Source organism: Canis lupus, chromosome 38 (assembly GCF_048164855.1).
Source record: "Canis lupus baileyi chromosome 38, mCanLup2.hap1, whole genome shotgun sequence".
NCBI lineage: Eukaryota > Metazoa > Chordata > Mammalia > Carnivora > Canidae > Canis > Canis lupus.
In genome coordinates this window covers 12,077,924-12,095,246 of record NC_132875.1, presented here as the reverse complement: position 1 = coordinate 12,095,246, position 17,323 = coordinate 12,077,924, and the positions used below count along the sequence as shown (strand labels likewise).

The window sequence follows — 17,323 nt, the reverse complement described above, 5'->3', positions numbered from 1 at the left end:
TTTTAAAGTTAAGACAAAGACAGGTGAAATTTCAGTTCTGATTTGACTTTAATTCAGGCTCTGACCCCAGTTATGAGGACTGGGTCATGTTATCAAGAACACGATTTTACTTCCATCAAGGCAGAAATGTGACCTTAATCTTTATATTCTCTTTGTCTCCCTTCCCACCAGCCCCCCCCCCCCATCCTACACTCCACATTGCTGCTGCACCCAACTTCCCTGAACCTGGGGTATACCAGCACTCTGATATCAGAGTATCCTCTCCTTCTACCTCAAAACATTGTATGGCACACTTATTATTTAATCATTTTAAAGAATTCCAGTTAATTCTTGTTTGGCTAATTCTTTTCTGAAAAGCCAAGCCACTCCTTGCAATCATTTAAACACCCTGAGGGTATCACGAACACCAGAGCTGTGAATCATCACTCCACAGTGACCTCCTCTGGCATTTGTTATGGAGAGAGAATCACATCAGTCCCCACCAATTCTAAGCCTCAGCTTAAGACTGAACACATAATCGTATAGTAATTGTTTCCACCACTGGAAATGCTGTTACTCATAGTTATTTAAAGTTACTGTCTTCACAAAAGTCACTAGAGCCCCTTTACAGTGACAGGTTCCTTTGTAAGCTGACATTTCTACTTAGATGCACAACTGGACCAACAAATTTATCATTGACTTTTCCTCACCAGAGAGCACTGTAAGGAGTTGTTGACTTTTATTGGTCTTTATTATGGGATGTCTGAACAATATTACAATATTGGCTTAACACGTCTCTTAATTCACGAGTACTTGGGCTGAGTTCTCTAAAATAATGGGAGGTTCGGAGCCATAGTGACACAGTCTTTCATGCTGTTGTTATCAGTAATATGAACACTATTATCATTATTATTTTGAAGTGGTTCTTCCAAATGCAGTCAACTGGGTATCCTGATTCTACTCCAGGAAGCAATGATGAATATGCTTTGAAGGCACTGGATACATTTGTGAATTTGTGTAAGTGTTTTTACCTCATTATGCCTCAAAGTTCCCTATCTTTGAATTAAAGATAACAGTACTTGATTCTCAGATTAAAACAATGGTTCTCAGTTGGGGAAGAGGGGCACAGATTTGCCCACCAGAGAACATACATCTATGTCTAAAGACAGTTTTGTTTGTGCAACTCAAGGGTGCTAGTGATAGAAGCCCAGGATACTACTGAACATCCTACCATGAACAGGACAGTCCCCTACAACAAAGGATAACTGTTTCCAAATATCAGTAATGTCAAGGCTGACAATCCTAGGTTGGATAATGATATTTTTTGGTCTATTTTATTTTATTTTTAAGAAAGAGAGGGAAGGAGGGAGGGGATAGAGAAAGGATTGAGGAGCAGAGGAAGAGAGAGAGAGAATCTTAAGCAGGCTCCATGCCCAGCATAGAGTCTGATGTGAGGCTCAGTCTCAGAACCCCGGGACCATGACCTGAGCCAAAATCAAGAGTCAGACATTTAACCGACTGAGCCACCCAGGTGCCCCAGAATAATATTTTAAATACGTAAGTATAGGGGTGCCTAGCTGGCTCAACTGGTAGAGCGTGCAACTCTTGTTCCTCAGGGTTGTTGGTTCAAGCTTCACTGTGGGTGTAAAGATTACTCAAAAATAAAATATTTTTTTAATTAAAAAATAAAATGTGAGTATATATGCGTGCGCTTGTACATGTCTATATACGTAAAGTAATAAAATACATAAATACAAGTGATATATGTTAATTATCTAAAATGTGGATATCTCAACAAATGTTAATTTTGTTTCTTTTGCTGTAATATGCTTCACAGCACTTTTCATCCAGATAAGTTTTCATACACTGTTTAAGCAAATTCTGACAGTTCCCACTGCCATAATTCCCAAACGTCTTAACATCTTTTAGCACATCCTTTTTTTTTCTGTTTTTAGAAGTCACATAGATGTGATTACAATCTAAATGCAGTATCAACTATCTATATGATCCAATTCTCCTCCTTCTTTTACATGTAGTAACCCTTGTGTAGGTATCTTCTAAAGAATGCACTCAAGCTCACCTATTTAACTAGTTCTGACTTAATTTGGGGTGCTTTATTAGCAAACAGTGTAAGACAAAGTAGCTAGTATAATACAGAGTGATGTTTAAATTAGTTTACAATTTGCTGGGCCTCATCTAGAACTGCACCGAACAAAGCCATTCAGAAATGTCAGCTGTGTTCCTAACCACTGTAACAAATTGTCGCCTGAACGCCGCACACCTAATGACTTCAAATTAGCTTCACTGCGATATGGCTTGACAGTCCGTTACGACTGTTAGCAACATAGCTGGCGTATCATGACCAAGAAATTGGCTTCAGTGTGGGCTGGGGAAGGGACTTCCATCAATTTGATTAAAGAAATTACTGTAGCATTCAACGCATAAAGACAAACTAGTTTAAGGAGACGCAAATAAGTTAACCATACCAGAAAAATACTGCTCATCATTCAAAAACTTGCTTATAAACTACTTGAAGATCAAAGTTCAAACAAACAAAAAATAATCCAAGCAGACTACTAAAATCCTCAAAACTTGTGACCAGGTATCTGTTTATTGATATAATGGGATCTTCTGAGCCAAGAAAGAAAAGTAATAGGATACTTTAAAATACTACTTTCAAGTTACTATATGGGAAAGTTTATGGTGTCTGTTTAATATTTATTCTTAGAATTTGTGTACAAATCCTTGGTAAATACCTAATTGTCAGCCAAAGGTGTGCTTGTAAATACGAACAGCAATTTGGTGTAAAAAGCCACCATGAACAATAAAATGAAATGAGTGATTCTTAAAAGGAAAAAAGGTACACTGAGTTGTGCTGACACAGACATTTTTTAAAGTGAAAAGAAAAAAGAGAAGTATCTCCTTAGGAGAAAGTGCAGAATTTTAAGAGGAAGAAAGACATATGTTTTTAAAGTTATATTCTCTTTACCTTATATATTGGCAATAGTACCTTCGCATATCAAAAAAAAATAACAAAAGTTCAAGGTGGTACAGATATAGAGAGGTTTATGATACAATTAAGGTCAAGCAAAGCTCTAAATTAACTATGATAAAAACAAATGTAAAGGTTAAAAAACATAATAATGAGAAATTTTTGAATTTGCCTGAATCTATGTATTAGGGAATTTTGCAACCTTTTCTGTCTCATTTTTTTTTTTCTTTTCAGAAAATGTACCTGGAATATGCTTCGCCCATCCAATGATAACCACCAACTCCCGGTCAGCCAAGTCACACAGTGTAGTGAGGGCTTTGATGTCACTGTCAGGGACAGTAGGGTCAGGCATGGCATAGATCTTCTCCGGTTCGGCCACCAACAAATGTGAGACAATCTTGTTATCTGCAGGATCAGACCAGAGCACTACAAGATCACTAGTAGCATCATCCCTCTTTCACAAACCCTATAGTATGCTGCATTTTGAAAAATAATTCAAATTGCCTACAATAAACCCCAAATATCCTACTGATGGTTCAATATATGCATAGCAAACAGTGTTCAGGAAAACTCATAGCAAGAAATCAGCCACTGCAGTTGTAACAAGATGCATTCCTTTCTTCTTCTTCGCTCTACCTGCCTTTGCTGGAATGAAGCATCTGTCCTGTAATGAAATTTTTTATAGCAAACAGATAAGAGAAGTTAGATGCTTTCTGGGTTTGCTCTTTGATTCTTAAGTGGGATATGGGGAAGCAGATTCAATAGCATACAACGTCTTTAAAATAAAAATCCACAGTAAACCACTGAAATATAGAATATAATGTGGAAGGCAAGAAACTATCATTGCCCATAGTCATAATGGGCACGAAAGTCATTAATTGTGTTAATTCCTCTAAAGAAGAGCAAAGGTCAGAGCCCTTCTGCCTGGGTGAATTACTGACTATATAACTCTATCTCTGTGGGATGCATTAAAGAAGAATTTCTCTCCTTTCTCTCCCTCCCCACACACCCGGCCAATCTTTCAAATATAGCCAATATCTGTTTCCAGAAAAATACTCCTACTTAAATGTTACAATGTCTTCTCTTTGGAGTGTCTAATTCTTTAATCCTCTATTTTCATCTGTTGTCTTTAGCTCATTCTCTGGTTCAGATTTATCTGTCTAAAATTTGTGATATATGTTTTTAAAATCCTTCATAAAATAAACACTAGAGACAAATGGAAAGCATCACATCAAATGTGTTTTATTGCTTAGGGGCATGTGAGAGTTTATGGAAGGGTTGTAAAGCCTTGCTAACGGAATGATTTTTCTTGTTGGCCCTATTTTCTATTTCTCTGTGCTGTTTCAGATTTTATACTTTCTTCTAAGTGAAGAGATACAAATGGGTAAGGATAAACTCAAATATTTCAATGTTCTATGTACTATTACTCTAAAAAACCAGGGTATTAAATGAGACTTTTGTGAGCAAAGCCCGTTTCCTCTACGTTTACTTGGTAATTTTTCTTTCATTCTAAGTGTTTAACTTTTTTAACCCAGATGAAAAGACTTCATCTACCTTAGAATTGAAAACAGCATTCCTTTTAGTCTTCTTTAACTAAATGACAAGGAAATTATCCAAGTTCTTTAATTAGCATTTTTTCTAACATTTAAAAATTTTATTTTAATGGTTGCTATATGCATTGCATTTATTGCAAATAATCAACAGATAACCATTCACTGGCAGTAATATTCAATTATCACCAAATTGAAAATGCAGATTTGGGAGGAAATATTCCCAAACACCATATTTTGTAGGAAAAAAATTAAATTCAATACAGATTCTTTTTTTTTTTTTTTTAATTTGTAGGATCTGTGAAGAATGGCATTTGTTTCTTGTATATACTATGGAAACAACACCCTGTATTTTTAGTTACGCTTGGAAAAGTTTCAACTTTCATTGCTCTGACAATGCAGCAAAACCTGTCAGCAACCACTAGTTTCTCAGGATTAGAAGAAAGTGCAACATTTAATAAAGGGCACAAAAATGTACCCAAGGGAAATCCTGATTCTAGTTCTTTCCATACTGGGAAGATGGTTACCTGTTTTACCCACGTCAATGGATGCTTGACCGGAAGGGTGGGAGAAATTTGGCTGAAGCTAAGAAATTCCCATCATTCAGAAAATGGAATAGCCAGCAGCACTGTTTCTAGGTAAATCTTATTTAATGTTTCCCTAATTAGAATCAATAGAACCCAATTTTCGTTCTTGGGCTCTTGTAGTACACAAACAATCAGTCAGGGGCCAGAAATCTCCCTCAGCCACTTTCTCAGCAGAGCCCAGGCACAGCCTCTTGACACTTATCTGACAGGATCTGAAAATTAAGTTTTATAAATGTTTGTTACAAAAACACACTAATTGGATGGACTAAGGAAAATTAACACAGAGGCCTTGAGATAATGAGTAATGATTTATTAGGAGTCCTCTTTATCTCAGACAAATGGAGCTCACTGAAATTGCTATAATCTTCTTAAAGGTACTTGACAAGCCACTTCCCAATTTCTCAGGTTTATGCTGAAAACCATAGCTGTTCCTCCATCATGTGGACTTACAAAATGGGCTAGTGCTCATTGTTCTCTTGGTAGAGGAAATTATCAATGGTTTCAGTCAATGCTCATGTAAAATGAATGAGAAATGGGCAGTCTGTATAATAGCGAGTCTAGGAAAACTAACCTCTAATGAAATTAAGCATTAGTGTTTATTGCATTTTATTGTATTATCAGAAAGTTTTTTATTATAATGTGCAAAATCTGCTTAATGCAGTCCTAGATTGTATTTGCTGAATGCCAAACAGCTTATGCAGGCTGAGGAGAAGATGCCAGATTGGACAATTGAAGGTATAATCAACATAATGTTTTTTGGAAAGGCAAAAGGAAACTATGCCATATGTTCACTTAAGCTTTAATTTTATGTAAAACTGGTTGTTTTTCCTTTGACATAGCTGAAATGTCCTTTCATTTACAGTTCAGGGTCTGTTTTATTTACTTAACAGATCCCCATATGCTCACATGTATGATGCACAGCAGCGACCCCTCCTGGAGAATCTGAATTAGAAACGGACACTTTCTCTTCCCTTGAAAGCAGATCAAAAATCACCTACAATGGCCATAGATGCAGCCTCCTCTGGTACGTGCTGGTTGTGTCTTCTGAGACAGAGACAGCTGAATGTGAGGACCGTTTCCATCAAGCACGTTTCAGTGCCTAGTACGAACTCTATGCATAAAAATCCTAAAAGGCTAGTTCTGTTGCACTATAACTATGAACCGATTTTTCAGAAAATGGGATGCAGTTATTGCCTCAATCTACATTCCAGCTCCTTTTAGTTAATGACAAAGAGAATGGGGCTTGCGTTTTAGCAATGTACCCATCATCCTCTCAAATTGCAATCTGGCATTATAAAACCATGGACTCTTTAAAAACAATTCATAATGCCCATAAGGGCATCTGAGATGGAACCACCAACCTATGCTTGTTATTAGGAGGGCCCATTCTTGTTTTAATCTATTGCTAGCTAGTGTGTTAACCTTCTATAGCTCCAAATTAATGAGGCTCCTAATGTATTTTCATTGGGAGGTTGAGCAGTCAAACTCATTTAGTTAGTGAAAACTACAAAAATCACTTTCTTGTGAAATCTGAAACTAACAGCTCCAATGAACTAATGATTACAGTATGATCCATTTTATGTACCTCTGAAAATAAAGATAACCAGTAAATGTAAAATTCACACTATATAAGCTGTGCCTTAATATGCTTATGCTTCTTCAAAATGACTAGGTGAAAGAAAGGTAGGCGAGAGAAAATCATAGGAAAAAAAAAAAGATAATTAGCTGAGTGGCTGTTGCTCCTCAAAGGCAATCTTTGGGAACAGAGCCACAGCCCCCCAACAAAGACAAGTCTCCTTGGAGTCGGTAGGGATGGGCATGCCAAAACTGATATACATAGAGCCAACTGGGAGGATTCTGTGTGTTGGAAAGCCAGACATGTCTGCTGTACTTACATGGCTTTTTGGCTGGCTGAACCAGCTGAGGGTTCAGGTAGGGGCTGTTCTCCGCATCTATTCTGCGCTTGTACTTCTGCCGACCTCCACGTACTCTGTCAAGACGCACCCCTGTGGGCAAAGACAGGCACTGGCTTACTGCTGAGGTATCCATCTTTGAGACCAGTCAAATACACAGAGCATCACCCATGGGTGCTATGGAGACAGACAGTAGAACACAGAATGGTCCAGAGGTATTGGAAGCATGTAAAAAGAAGTAGTGGCTAAACCAAAATCGCCAGTAGTTGGAAAACCAAATTTGGCAGAGCATAACAAACCTGAAAAGCATTTTATGCAAAGCCATCAAACATGGCCTTTCTCACCCTTATACACCAAAGGAAAAGCACATTTCCAAGGGAATTAACACAAAGAAACTATTACTTGGTACTAGCCTTGTTTCTCAAATTAAAGACAACGGCAATCTATATCCTCTTTATCAGTCACCCGTGAAAGCTCAACATGTAAGAGTGATCCCACCCTCCGTGGTCTACCAGAGGGATCACTGTGGACCCATGGAATTGAATCGAACTGGATGCATCTGCATGCTGTGGAAAGCTGGAATTACACTCTGCAAGAGGAGATGTAAGGCTTCTTCCCTACTATAATGTCAACATGCCTCAGAGGAGAATGTTACTTACACTTTGGCACACCTTTGTATTTTCTTCCAGATGAGAGAAAACTGGGAGTAAGTTTGGACTGGATGTGGGACAGAAAGAGGAGCTTCCTAAAAGAATTCAGAAGACTAGGATGTGGGGTTCGTGAGGCAGAGCTAAGGGACAAAGCCAGAAGAAGGAGGTAGACTGGCAGTTACTAAAATTTCTTCCCAAAGAGTGATGGGTTGGCTCAAGATGCAGAGAGGTTTTGCTGGCACTGGATTTAGAATACTGAGGAAAGAGGCAAAAGGGAAAGACAGGAATTAAAAATAAATATTTCAGGACACCTGGGTGGCTCAGCGGTTGAGCATCTGCCTTTGGCTCAGGTCGTGATCCCAGGATCCTGGGATCGAGTTCCACATCGGCTGCCCCGCAGGGAGCCTGCTTCTCTCTCTGCCTATGTCTCTGACTTTCTCTGTGTATCTCTCATGAATAAATACATAAAATATTTTTTAAAATGTTTCATTTATATGGAATAGTGGTAAGAACAGCTTGCTAATAACTTGGTTTCCAGTCTATAATTGTGAAGTTTAAGAAGGGCCATATAAATCTTTATCTGATACAGAGGTTACATGGGAGTTAAGAGCAAGGTGGAGACTCACTCTGTGATATTACCTAAATTGATAAAACGGTATGACATCATGGCTTAATAAATTCAACCAAGTAGTTCATCGTACATGTTTTGGCATTTCTCACAATGTTTAGAAAATAGATTTGGTTTAACAGCATCATCAGTATTATTATTTTACTGAAAGGCCTCTCTGAGCCTTTAATATGCAAATGACCTCTGTAAAACTCTCAGAAGGAAATACAGCCTATGCAATGTTTTGCAAACTAATTTAACCAAAGATCCGGTTGTGGGAATATTTATTAATATCATGTGAAACACGTGAATTGTGGATTCTCTGAGTTATGCGACACAGTTTGGAAAATGCTGACATAGCTCTATGTGAACCCCGGGGTGAATATATATTCTCCAATGGTAAGGATTACTACTCAACCATGAGATAAAGTAAAACACAATTTTTCATATTATCTTAATAATGCTACTTTAAGGGGCACCTGGGTGGCTCAGTGGTTGAGGTCTGCCTTTGGCTCAGGTTCTGATACCGGGGTCCTGGGATCGAGTCCCACATTGGGCTCCCCACAGGGAGCCTGCTTCTCCCTCTGCCTATATCTCTGCCTATATCTCTGCCTCTCTCTGTGTCTCTCATGAATAAATAAAATCTTTTAAAAAATGCTACTTTAAAAGTTGATTATCTTTTAGTGAAACACAGAAATATACACTTGGTTCTAGATAAAGCCTGAAATGTCATACTGAAATGTCAAAGCAGAGTTTAAATGAAATCAGGAGACAACTTCAAGAGCAATTAAGTAGGTTTTGACAGTAAATTTCACAAAACAAAGACATCAGTACAGTGCCTAAATATTGGCTGAAAATAGAGGGGACAGGGGTCACAAAGAAGCTGTATTTCCTTCTGCTCCTTGGAAAGCACTTTCTGCCTGCAGTAGAGTTCTGTTCCCTTGTTCATCTCATTTCTAGTGTACAAAACTCAATGGCAAGCAAGCTGAGTAACTGGGATACTGTACTCTTCTAATTGTGATGCTAATTTTGTAGAAATAAAATGTAGAGTACAAAGAACAAAAATATTTCATCAAAATGTTTAAAATACTGTAAATCAACCACTATCACTGAAAATTCTACCTCGATACTCATTTGCATTTGACAAAACATAGATATAAACCATAATTTCTCATTAGTAGGAACATACGCAAATGATATGGTGAGTTAAAAAAGAATTATCTACTGCACCCCAGTGTTTATAGCAGCAATGTCCACAACAGCCAAACTATGGAAGGAGCCCAGATGTCCACTGACAGATGAATGGATGAAGAGGATGTAATATACATATACAATGGAATATTACTCAGCCATCAAAAATGAAATCTTGCCATCTCCAACAACGTGGATGGAACTAGAGGGAATTATGCCAAGTGAAATAAGTCCATCAGAGAAAGACAATTATAGGATCTCATTCATATGTGGAATTTAAGAAACAAAACAGAGGATCATAGGGGAGAGAGAAAAAAAAAAAACAAGACAAAATCAGAGAGGGAGGTAAACCATAAAAGACTCTTAATAATAGGAAACAAACTGAGGGTCGCTGGAGGGGAGGTGGGGTGGGAGGATGGGATAACTGGGTGATGGACATTAAAGAGGGCACATGATGTGATGAGTACTGGGGATTATATAAGACCAAGGAATCACTGACCTCTATATCTGAAACTGATAATACATTACATGTTAACTGAATTTAAATTAAAAATTAAAAATCAAGAAGAAAGAAATACATAACTATAAAAAAATGGAGAATGTTCAGAGAAAAAAGATATTGAAATAAGGATATCCAAATAAGGATATTTTAATGTAATCGTTTGTAAGTACTCCTATTTTATAGACGATTTCTTGGATTATCAAATCTAAAAATTTTTGCTTTGCATATATCAAAATGTAATATGTATCATCATTTCATATATACTTGTTAGCTAGATCCACTGTCTGCAATGATTCTGTGACAAGATTAAGGATCCCCTTTTAGATCCCTGGGTGGCTCGGAGGTTTGGGGCCTGCCTTCAGCCCAGGGCATGATCTTGGTGTCCTGGGATTGAGCCCCGCATCGGGCTCCCTGCATGGGGCCTGCTTCTCCCTCTGCCTGTGTCTCTGCCTGTGTCTCTGCCTCTCTCTCTCAGTCTGTGTCTCTCATGAATAAAAAAAATAAAATCTAAAGATCCCCTTTTAATGTTTCCAACTATAATAGCATAATAATTTATTCCTAAAGATCATATTGAGAATATGTTTTAAAAAATAAAGCATAGTTTGCAAGGCAGAATGGTTGAGTTTTTTTACTGGCTCTTTCATTAACTGACTCTGTAAACTCTGGTAAGTTCCTTAACCTATCTATTTTTCCAAATATAAGGTGGATATAAAGACAATCCTTCCTGATGTTAGATCACATACAATCAAATCCATTGTATATTTATATAACATATTAATATGTTTGGATATTATATACATGATTATTAAAATATTTCACAGACCTTAACATGGAAAGGAAAATACGGAAGTTATTATATCATGATTTTGTTGAAAAATTGCTGTATTACTTTATTCAAATATATTTTGCATCGTGATCATTTATTAAAAATCTATCCCACAGAGTGTGACAGTCTACCTTGCCTCAATTCTGAGGGAAACAGATTGAGGTATGATGGAGTGTAAAATAATTCAAAGGGAACAAGCCAAATAACGATACTCATTTGATGTCTAAGTGATTTATAGAAATATTTGGTATCCCATTCTATTTACTACTCATCCATGTCATAAATAATGTCATTTAGATATGTAATTATTTTAGAAGAGATACAGAAACTAATTCAAATTCTACCAAAAATGAGGAAGCTATATCTGAGTTTAGCTATACGCACACAATACAAACTTGAGTAGAGAATTGATAATTATCCAATTAACTTGGTGCTTTTCAAAGTCTCCAAATAGTTGAGCAGAAACAAGGAAAAACAACAATATTTATAACCAGGACCTGGGAAATCCAGATTTGCCCTAAACAGATATCAACTGATTCTAGACATTTCCACCGAAGGTGACGTAGCCTATCTCTCTACTTTTCCAGTACATTGAAATACAAAACATTTCTTCCTGGACTTCACTTGTAGCCAGTTTTGAAAAAGTTGAAAAGTAAGATTTCTCCCAGGAAATAAGATACCCACAATGTTCAATGTTTGACAGGATTTGAAGTTAATTAAGGCAATTGGATTTTCTATTCATGTGGAGACCCCTATTATCTTTTTTTTTTAAATAAAAGATTTTAATAGTTGGCATTACCTACCACGTAGAATGTTCCACATTGCTTCTTCTTTCAAATACTGCATGTGCCTAACATTGCCACAAGGGAATTACAAATCTTCTACATTGTCAGAATTTACAAAATTGAGAAAGCGAGAATAGGGCAAGGAGGAAAAAAAAATACGCTGTGAGGCAAATAAACGCCAAGAGAAGTAAAACAGTTCAGCGCAAGGTCTTCTTAGGTCAGCTCATTTTAAGTCTACGTTTTATGCCCAAATGCAAATTTTTATAATATTATATAGTCCAAAGTCAAAAGTATTTTTTTCACATTTTTAATAGCACAAAGTCAGAGGCATTTCACAGGATAATAAAAGATCTCCCCTTCAGAGAATTATGCAAGGATACCCTAGCCTACTTTGCTAAATTAAAGACCAGCCTTTTATAACATGGTTCCCAAGCAAAGTAGTAATTACGCAGACCCCCGGAATACTTAAGGAAGATGCTGATAGTCATAGGAAAAATATAATATTTTTAAAGAGGTTGTGACTTTTGTTAAAGAGTAGTTAATTTCATGAACGCTAAATAAATAGTTGGTATTAAACAGATGAACAGACAGGGGTTGCAATTGAGTTGTGGGGTGGGATTGGAAAAGAAAGCCTTCTGAAACAGCCGAAGTGAAGAGGGTGGGAACCTCCCCACCCCACCCCACCCCACCACACTAAAGGTCTTCCTGATACTGCAGTAGGAAAGCACTTGCTCCTTCCCTTTGGGAAGGGGGTACCTAGCAGCGCCCTGGAACTCTCCTGAGACTCCTGGGAGGGAAGCATCATAAACAGAGGATAGAGAAAATCCCTTTGAGGAGCTGCAGGAAAAGAAGCTAAGGCCGATTAGCAGTATCAGACACAGCAGTGACAGGTAATGTCAGTGGCGGCCTCTGATGGGGTTCTCCTTCGAGACAATGTCCTAAAAGAAGGGCCCAGTTTAACCCAGAGTACTTGTGCATATTTATAGGCTTCTCTTAAGGGGATGAGTGGAAATCATTTGTACAGTCACACATATACTCCAGGGAGAATCTAATCACATTAACTTCTTGAGGATCATGTGAGACCATAAAACGCACCCACCCCCCAGCTATCTGCAACCACCCTGGCCCCTTCTCGAAATAGACAGTGAGAGCCTTAAATCTGGCTGTGGGATTTCGTCCCTCTCTTCCTGATTCAGCAATCTTCGGCTCCTCACACCTACATTTTCCTCCCAAGCCATGTCTTCATTATTAATTGAATGAATCAATCTCTGCATGAAGTGTCTTGGAATAAACCAAAATATCAGCCAGTTACTAGCAGTCATTGGTTGTCAAGAGCTTATTATATTCCAGGCAACGGTTAATTGTTTTACATATAGGAACACATCTCAGCCTGATAGCAATCCTATGAGGCGGGTGCTATTATTATCCTGTTTTACAAAATGAGAAAACGGGAGCTCGCAAGAGGCAGAGCGAGCCAGGGGTGGGAGCCGAGCGAATGGTTGCAGAACCCACATTCTTAAGCGCTATGTTTATACTGCCTCCCTGCCATCAAATTCTATTTTGGGAAAAGAGCATTTGGTATTTACTCCAAAAGCTAGAACCGCAGGCAGATAAAACCCCATCATCGTGGTAAACAGTGCTCACATCATGATATGGGGTGCCCACAGGTGGGCAGAACGATGGACTGGCTGGGGGAGCCTCGAACACGGGAACTCAACTGAAGGCCTAGGCATTTTGCATCTCTCACTCCACAGAGGGTGACTTGACTTTTTAAAAAGTTTACAGCCATGTGACTGGACAGCCTGAAAATCATCAAAAGATTCAGTTATGGGACTTTTCCAGGGGCCCAAAGACATTCATTTCCTTGCCCCATGTTCCTCCTTAAAATGCTATTGCAAATTAGACAAGCCTGTTTCACCCGGGCCCTGGAGGCACAGCAACACTCGGGCTGCATTTTCAGGTCAGGGTGGGGAGGCCTGGAGAGCAGCGGCTTGTCTACCAGGCACCCCTGGTGTGGCCCAGGGTTACATTTACTTTTGCTGGAGTATCATGGCACCAATCCAGGAACTTTGGATAGTGCCTGGCTGCGTGTGGAAACACTCTAAGTTCTGCTGAAATAAAAGGAGAAAATCACACAGGGAGAGAAAATGCATATCCATTAGGTGGGCTTTTTTTTTTTTTTTTTTTTTTTAAACTGAGTCCTTAGTCACTAAAAGAGATAAAAGCCATGACTCACATTAAAGCTTCCTTGCTCTACAGATGAATTAACAATTAGCAAGGGGAAGTCTTTTCGTTTTGGTCTCCTGATAGCTATCTGGACTATTAAACATGTGGGGCTTGCATAGGAAATTACAAAGGCTTCCCTCTGTTTCAGATTCCAGATGCATCCGAAATACATTTATAGATTTCTGTGCTTAGGACATAACCCCAAAGAAGTTCCTCCTCCTTTTTTTCAAGGCGTAGTTCTCTCTTCTTGCCTCGTTCAGAGGTATGTGCTAAATTTATAATCTGGATTGGAGCTGAAATCAAAATGATAGAAATTGGAAATAACCATAGACAAAATATTTTGCAGGGGAAATGTTGTTCTACTAGGGGTAAAGTGGCTTCATCTGAAGCATGCAGCCCTAATCTATGACACATACAAGTACAAATTAGGTCATCTGCAACAGGTGACAAGTTTTAATTGAATGTCTTCTGTCTGCAATTCTGACAAAAGGTGAATGGAAATAAATGAGTCTGGCAACACGGCCCTGAGCCTTACAATACCCAATATCTCATTATTTTTAAACAGCTATCTATAAACTGATGCTGACAAGCCTTGAACCTTTTATTTCTGCTCAAGATGAGGTGGCTGTGAAGGGGGAAAAAAAGAGAAAAAGAAAAAAGGGGCATCCAGAACATTACATTAAACATGCAATACCTACCATTATCACTTCCCCGATGTAATTAAAGGAAATCTCCTATTCAAAAGGCACTATTTCTTACTTTGCCTGATGTCAGAGAGGGAGGGAGGGAGAGAGGGAGGCAAGGAGGGAGGGAGGCAGGGCAAGCATGCTTGGCCTGCACTTGCTAAACATAGAGACAACCTTTAAAGACAAAAAGAAAATTTTCCCTTTCCTGCTTTTGGCCTGTTAAAAATTTCATAAACTATTGAAAGAGATATTGCCGTGAATTAACGTCTATCTAAACTCTATTTTGTCTTGTTACTGTTTAATACCAGGGACTCTTCCCTTTATCCTTTTCGAAATTGCCTCCTCGTATGAATAAAGTTATGAGTTAGTGGGTAAAGACATGAAATGTGGTTGCACATCAACATCAGGAAAAGTGATTCTACTAATTCACAATTAAATGTGACACTGGCAGCAATAAGTTTAACACAATAATAACAGTAATAACAGTGCACAGCACCCCATGGGGATGCTCTGTGTAAACAGAAGCACAAATATTATTTATGCAAAATTCAATGCCCTGTAAAAATGAATTAAATATGAAATCAACCAAGCTGGTTTACAAGTTGCTGCTGGGTTGAGAGCCAGAGTCACTTTGTTTCCTTCAATGGGGAGGAATACAGTCGTGTCTAATGACCAAAAAAAGCAGATGTGGATTTCAAAGACAATATAGGTCTGGGTTGGGATGGCGAGGAGTGAAAATCTAACAGGGAAAGGTGGCAGTGAGTCTGGGGGTCATTTGGTTTCATTATGTGTGACGCCAGATCCGATGGGCACCTGACAAAGAGCTTTTGGAAGCTCAAGAGAGAAGCTCGTGGTCATTTTAGTAAAAGAAAACTTTAAGTCCTGGCCAATTTGTTAGGAACTCACCAAAGGTATTACAAATGTACTACCAGACTCAAGCTGAGATGCTGAGAGCCAGTTATAAGATACCAAAGTGACATACGAGGTTTAGTAATATTTTTCTGGTGATTGTACTTTGGCAATAATTGAGATTCAAATTAAAGTAAGTCTAGTACAAAGAAACATAATACACATATAGCCAGGTCATACAAAAAAAAAAAAAAGAATTATACCTAGCACATAAAATATGTAGGGGAAAATCAGTTTGATAGAGATTAAATGTTAATACAATATTAATGTATACATGCCCAAATCTCATACCAGTGAGAAATTTTCCTGAGACACTTATTTCTTGTGACACTGGCAGCAATAAGTTTAATACAATAATAATAGTAATAACAATGCACAGCACTCCACGGGGATGCTCTGTGTAAACAAAAGCACAGACACTATTTATGCAGAATTCAGTACCCCGTAAAAATGAATTAAATATGAAATTAAACAAGCTAGTTTTCAAGTGGCTGGGATGAAAGCCACAGTCACTTGGTTTCACTCAATGGAGAGGAAGACAGTGCAGTCTAGAAGCTCATCTGCAGGTCTTTAGTGGAGACAGCTTCAACAGAAGTGCCACGAACTGAATGTCCGTGCCTCACCAAAATTCCCAAAACCTAATGGGAATGTCAAAACCTAATCCCCAGTGTGATGGTATTTGGAGATGGGGCATTTGGGAGGTGATTATGTCACGAAGGTACATCCCTGATTATGGGATCTGTGCCCTTATAAAAGAGACACCAGAGAGCTCCCTCACCCCCTTCTACCACATGAGGACAGAGAAAAGAGGGCCATCTAGGCACCGAAAGCCCTCACCAAACAGTAAATCTGCAAGGTCCTTGATCCTGGACCTCTCAACCTCTACAAATGTGAGAAGTAAACTTCTGTTGTTTGTCAGCCACCCAGTGCATAGTATTCTGTTACAGCAGCCCACATAGAATAAAACAAGAAAGGAAGGAACATTAAAAAGCAGTTGGTGAGTGAATAATCTACAATGGGTTGACTCACGGTCTGAGTAGAAATAAAGAAAATACACTGGTTTCCATCCCTTCTCAACCAACTCTAGATTCTATCACTAACCTCCCTCTCACCTGCCAGTTGTGCGATTAAATATTTGTGAGGAAAGTCAATGGAGAAGAAGAAAGGAAACACAAGAGAGAGTATGAAAGAAAGCCTTAGCCTTGTAGAAATGCACAAGGAGAGAAAACAAGCATGAAAGAATCAGAGTACATTCCCAGTCGCCTTTGGTGCTGAGATGTTCACAGCAGCACATGGCCACCATGGGCACGTTTTCAAGCTAAAATTTCTCTCTCAAAGTTGGCATATTAGATAGTCAAGGAATTTAAGACCTTGGGAGTAGAATCATGAGTGGCAGTGATACTAAGAAAGCACCTTTATATAAATGATATATGCACCACAATATTAAAAGACTATCAATAACAGGGGGGCCTGGCTGGCTCAGCCCATGGAACATGCAACCCTTGATCTCAGGGTTGTGGGCTCATGCTCCATGTTGAGTATGGAGATCACTTTAACAAGTCTTCAATAAAAAGAGACTATGTTAAAGTAATGTTTCGTGTGCAATTAATTTCCATTTATCATTTTTCAATCTCTTGAATATTTTCAGAATCTCTATCCTACCTGGTTTCAGTAGTCTTACTATAAATCCAGTTCAATTCGCTGGGGACAACAATGTATATAAAAAGGAAAAAAAGGGATCCCTGGGTGGCTCAGCAGTTTGGCGCCTGCCTTTGGCCCTGGGCGTGATCCTGGAATCCCGGGATCGAGTCCCACGTTGGGCTCCTGGCATGGAGCCTACTTCTCCCTCTGCCTGTGTCTCTGCCTCTCTCTCTCTCTCTCTGTCTATCATGAATAAATAAATAAATAAATAAATAAATA

At 38.6% G+C, this 17,323-nt stretch overlaps 1 protein-coding gene across 43 annotated transcripts in view; it reads right to left on the bottom strand.

Moving 5' to 3' along the window:
* The window catches only part of ESRRG (estrogen related receptor gamma), a 618,160-nt gene that overhangs the window by 58,281 nt on the left and 542,556 nt on the right, over positions 1-17,323 (bottom strand). For 38 of the 43 annotated variants that reach the window (XM_072814639.1, XM_072814654.1, XM_072814657.1 and 35 more), the window contains 2 exons: positions 7,004-7,114; positions 3,215-3,397 (listed from right to left, as the gene is read on the bottom strand). In XM_072814639.1, coding sequence (XP_072670740.1) covers positions 3,215-3,397; positions 7,004-7,114 — 294 coding nt within the window. The remainder of the gene's footprint in view (positions 1-3,214; positions 3,398-7,003; positions 7,115-17,323) is intronic. The other 5 variants (XM_072814678.1, XM_072814681.1, XM_072814680.1 and 2 more) reach the window with 1 other exon arrangement.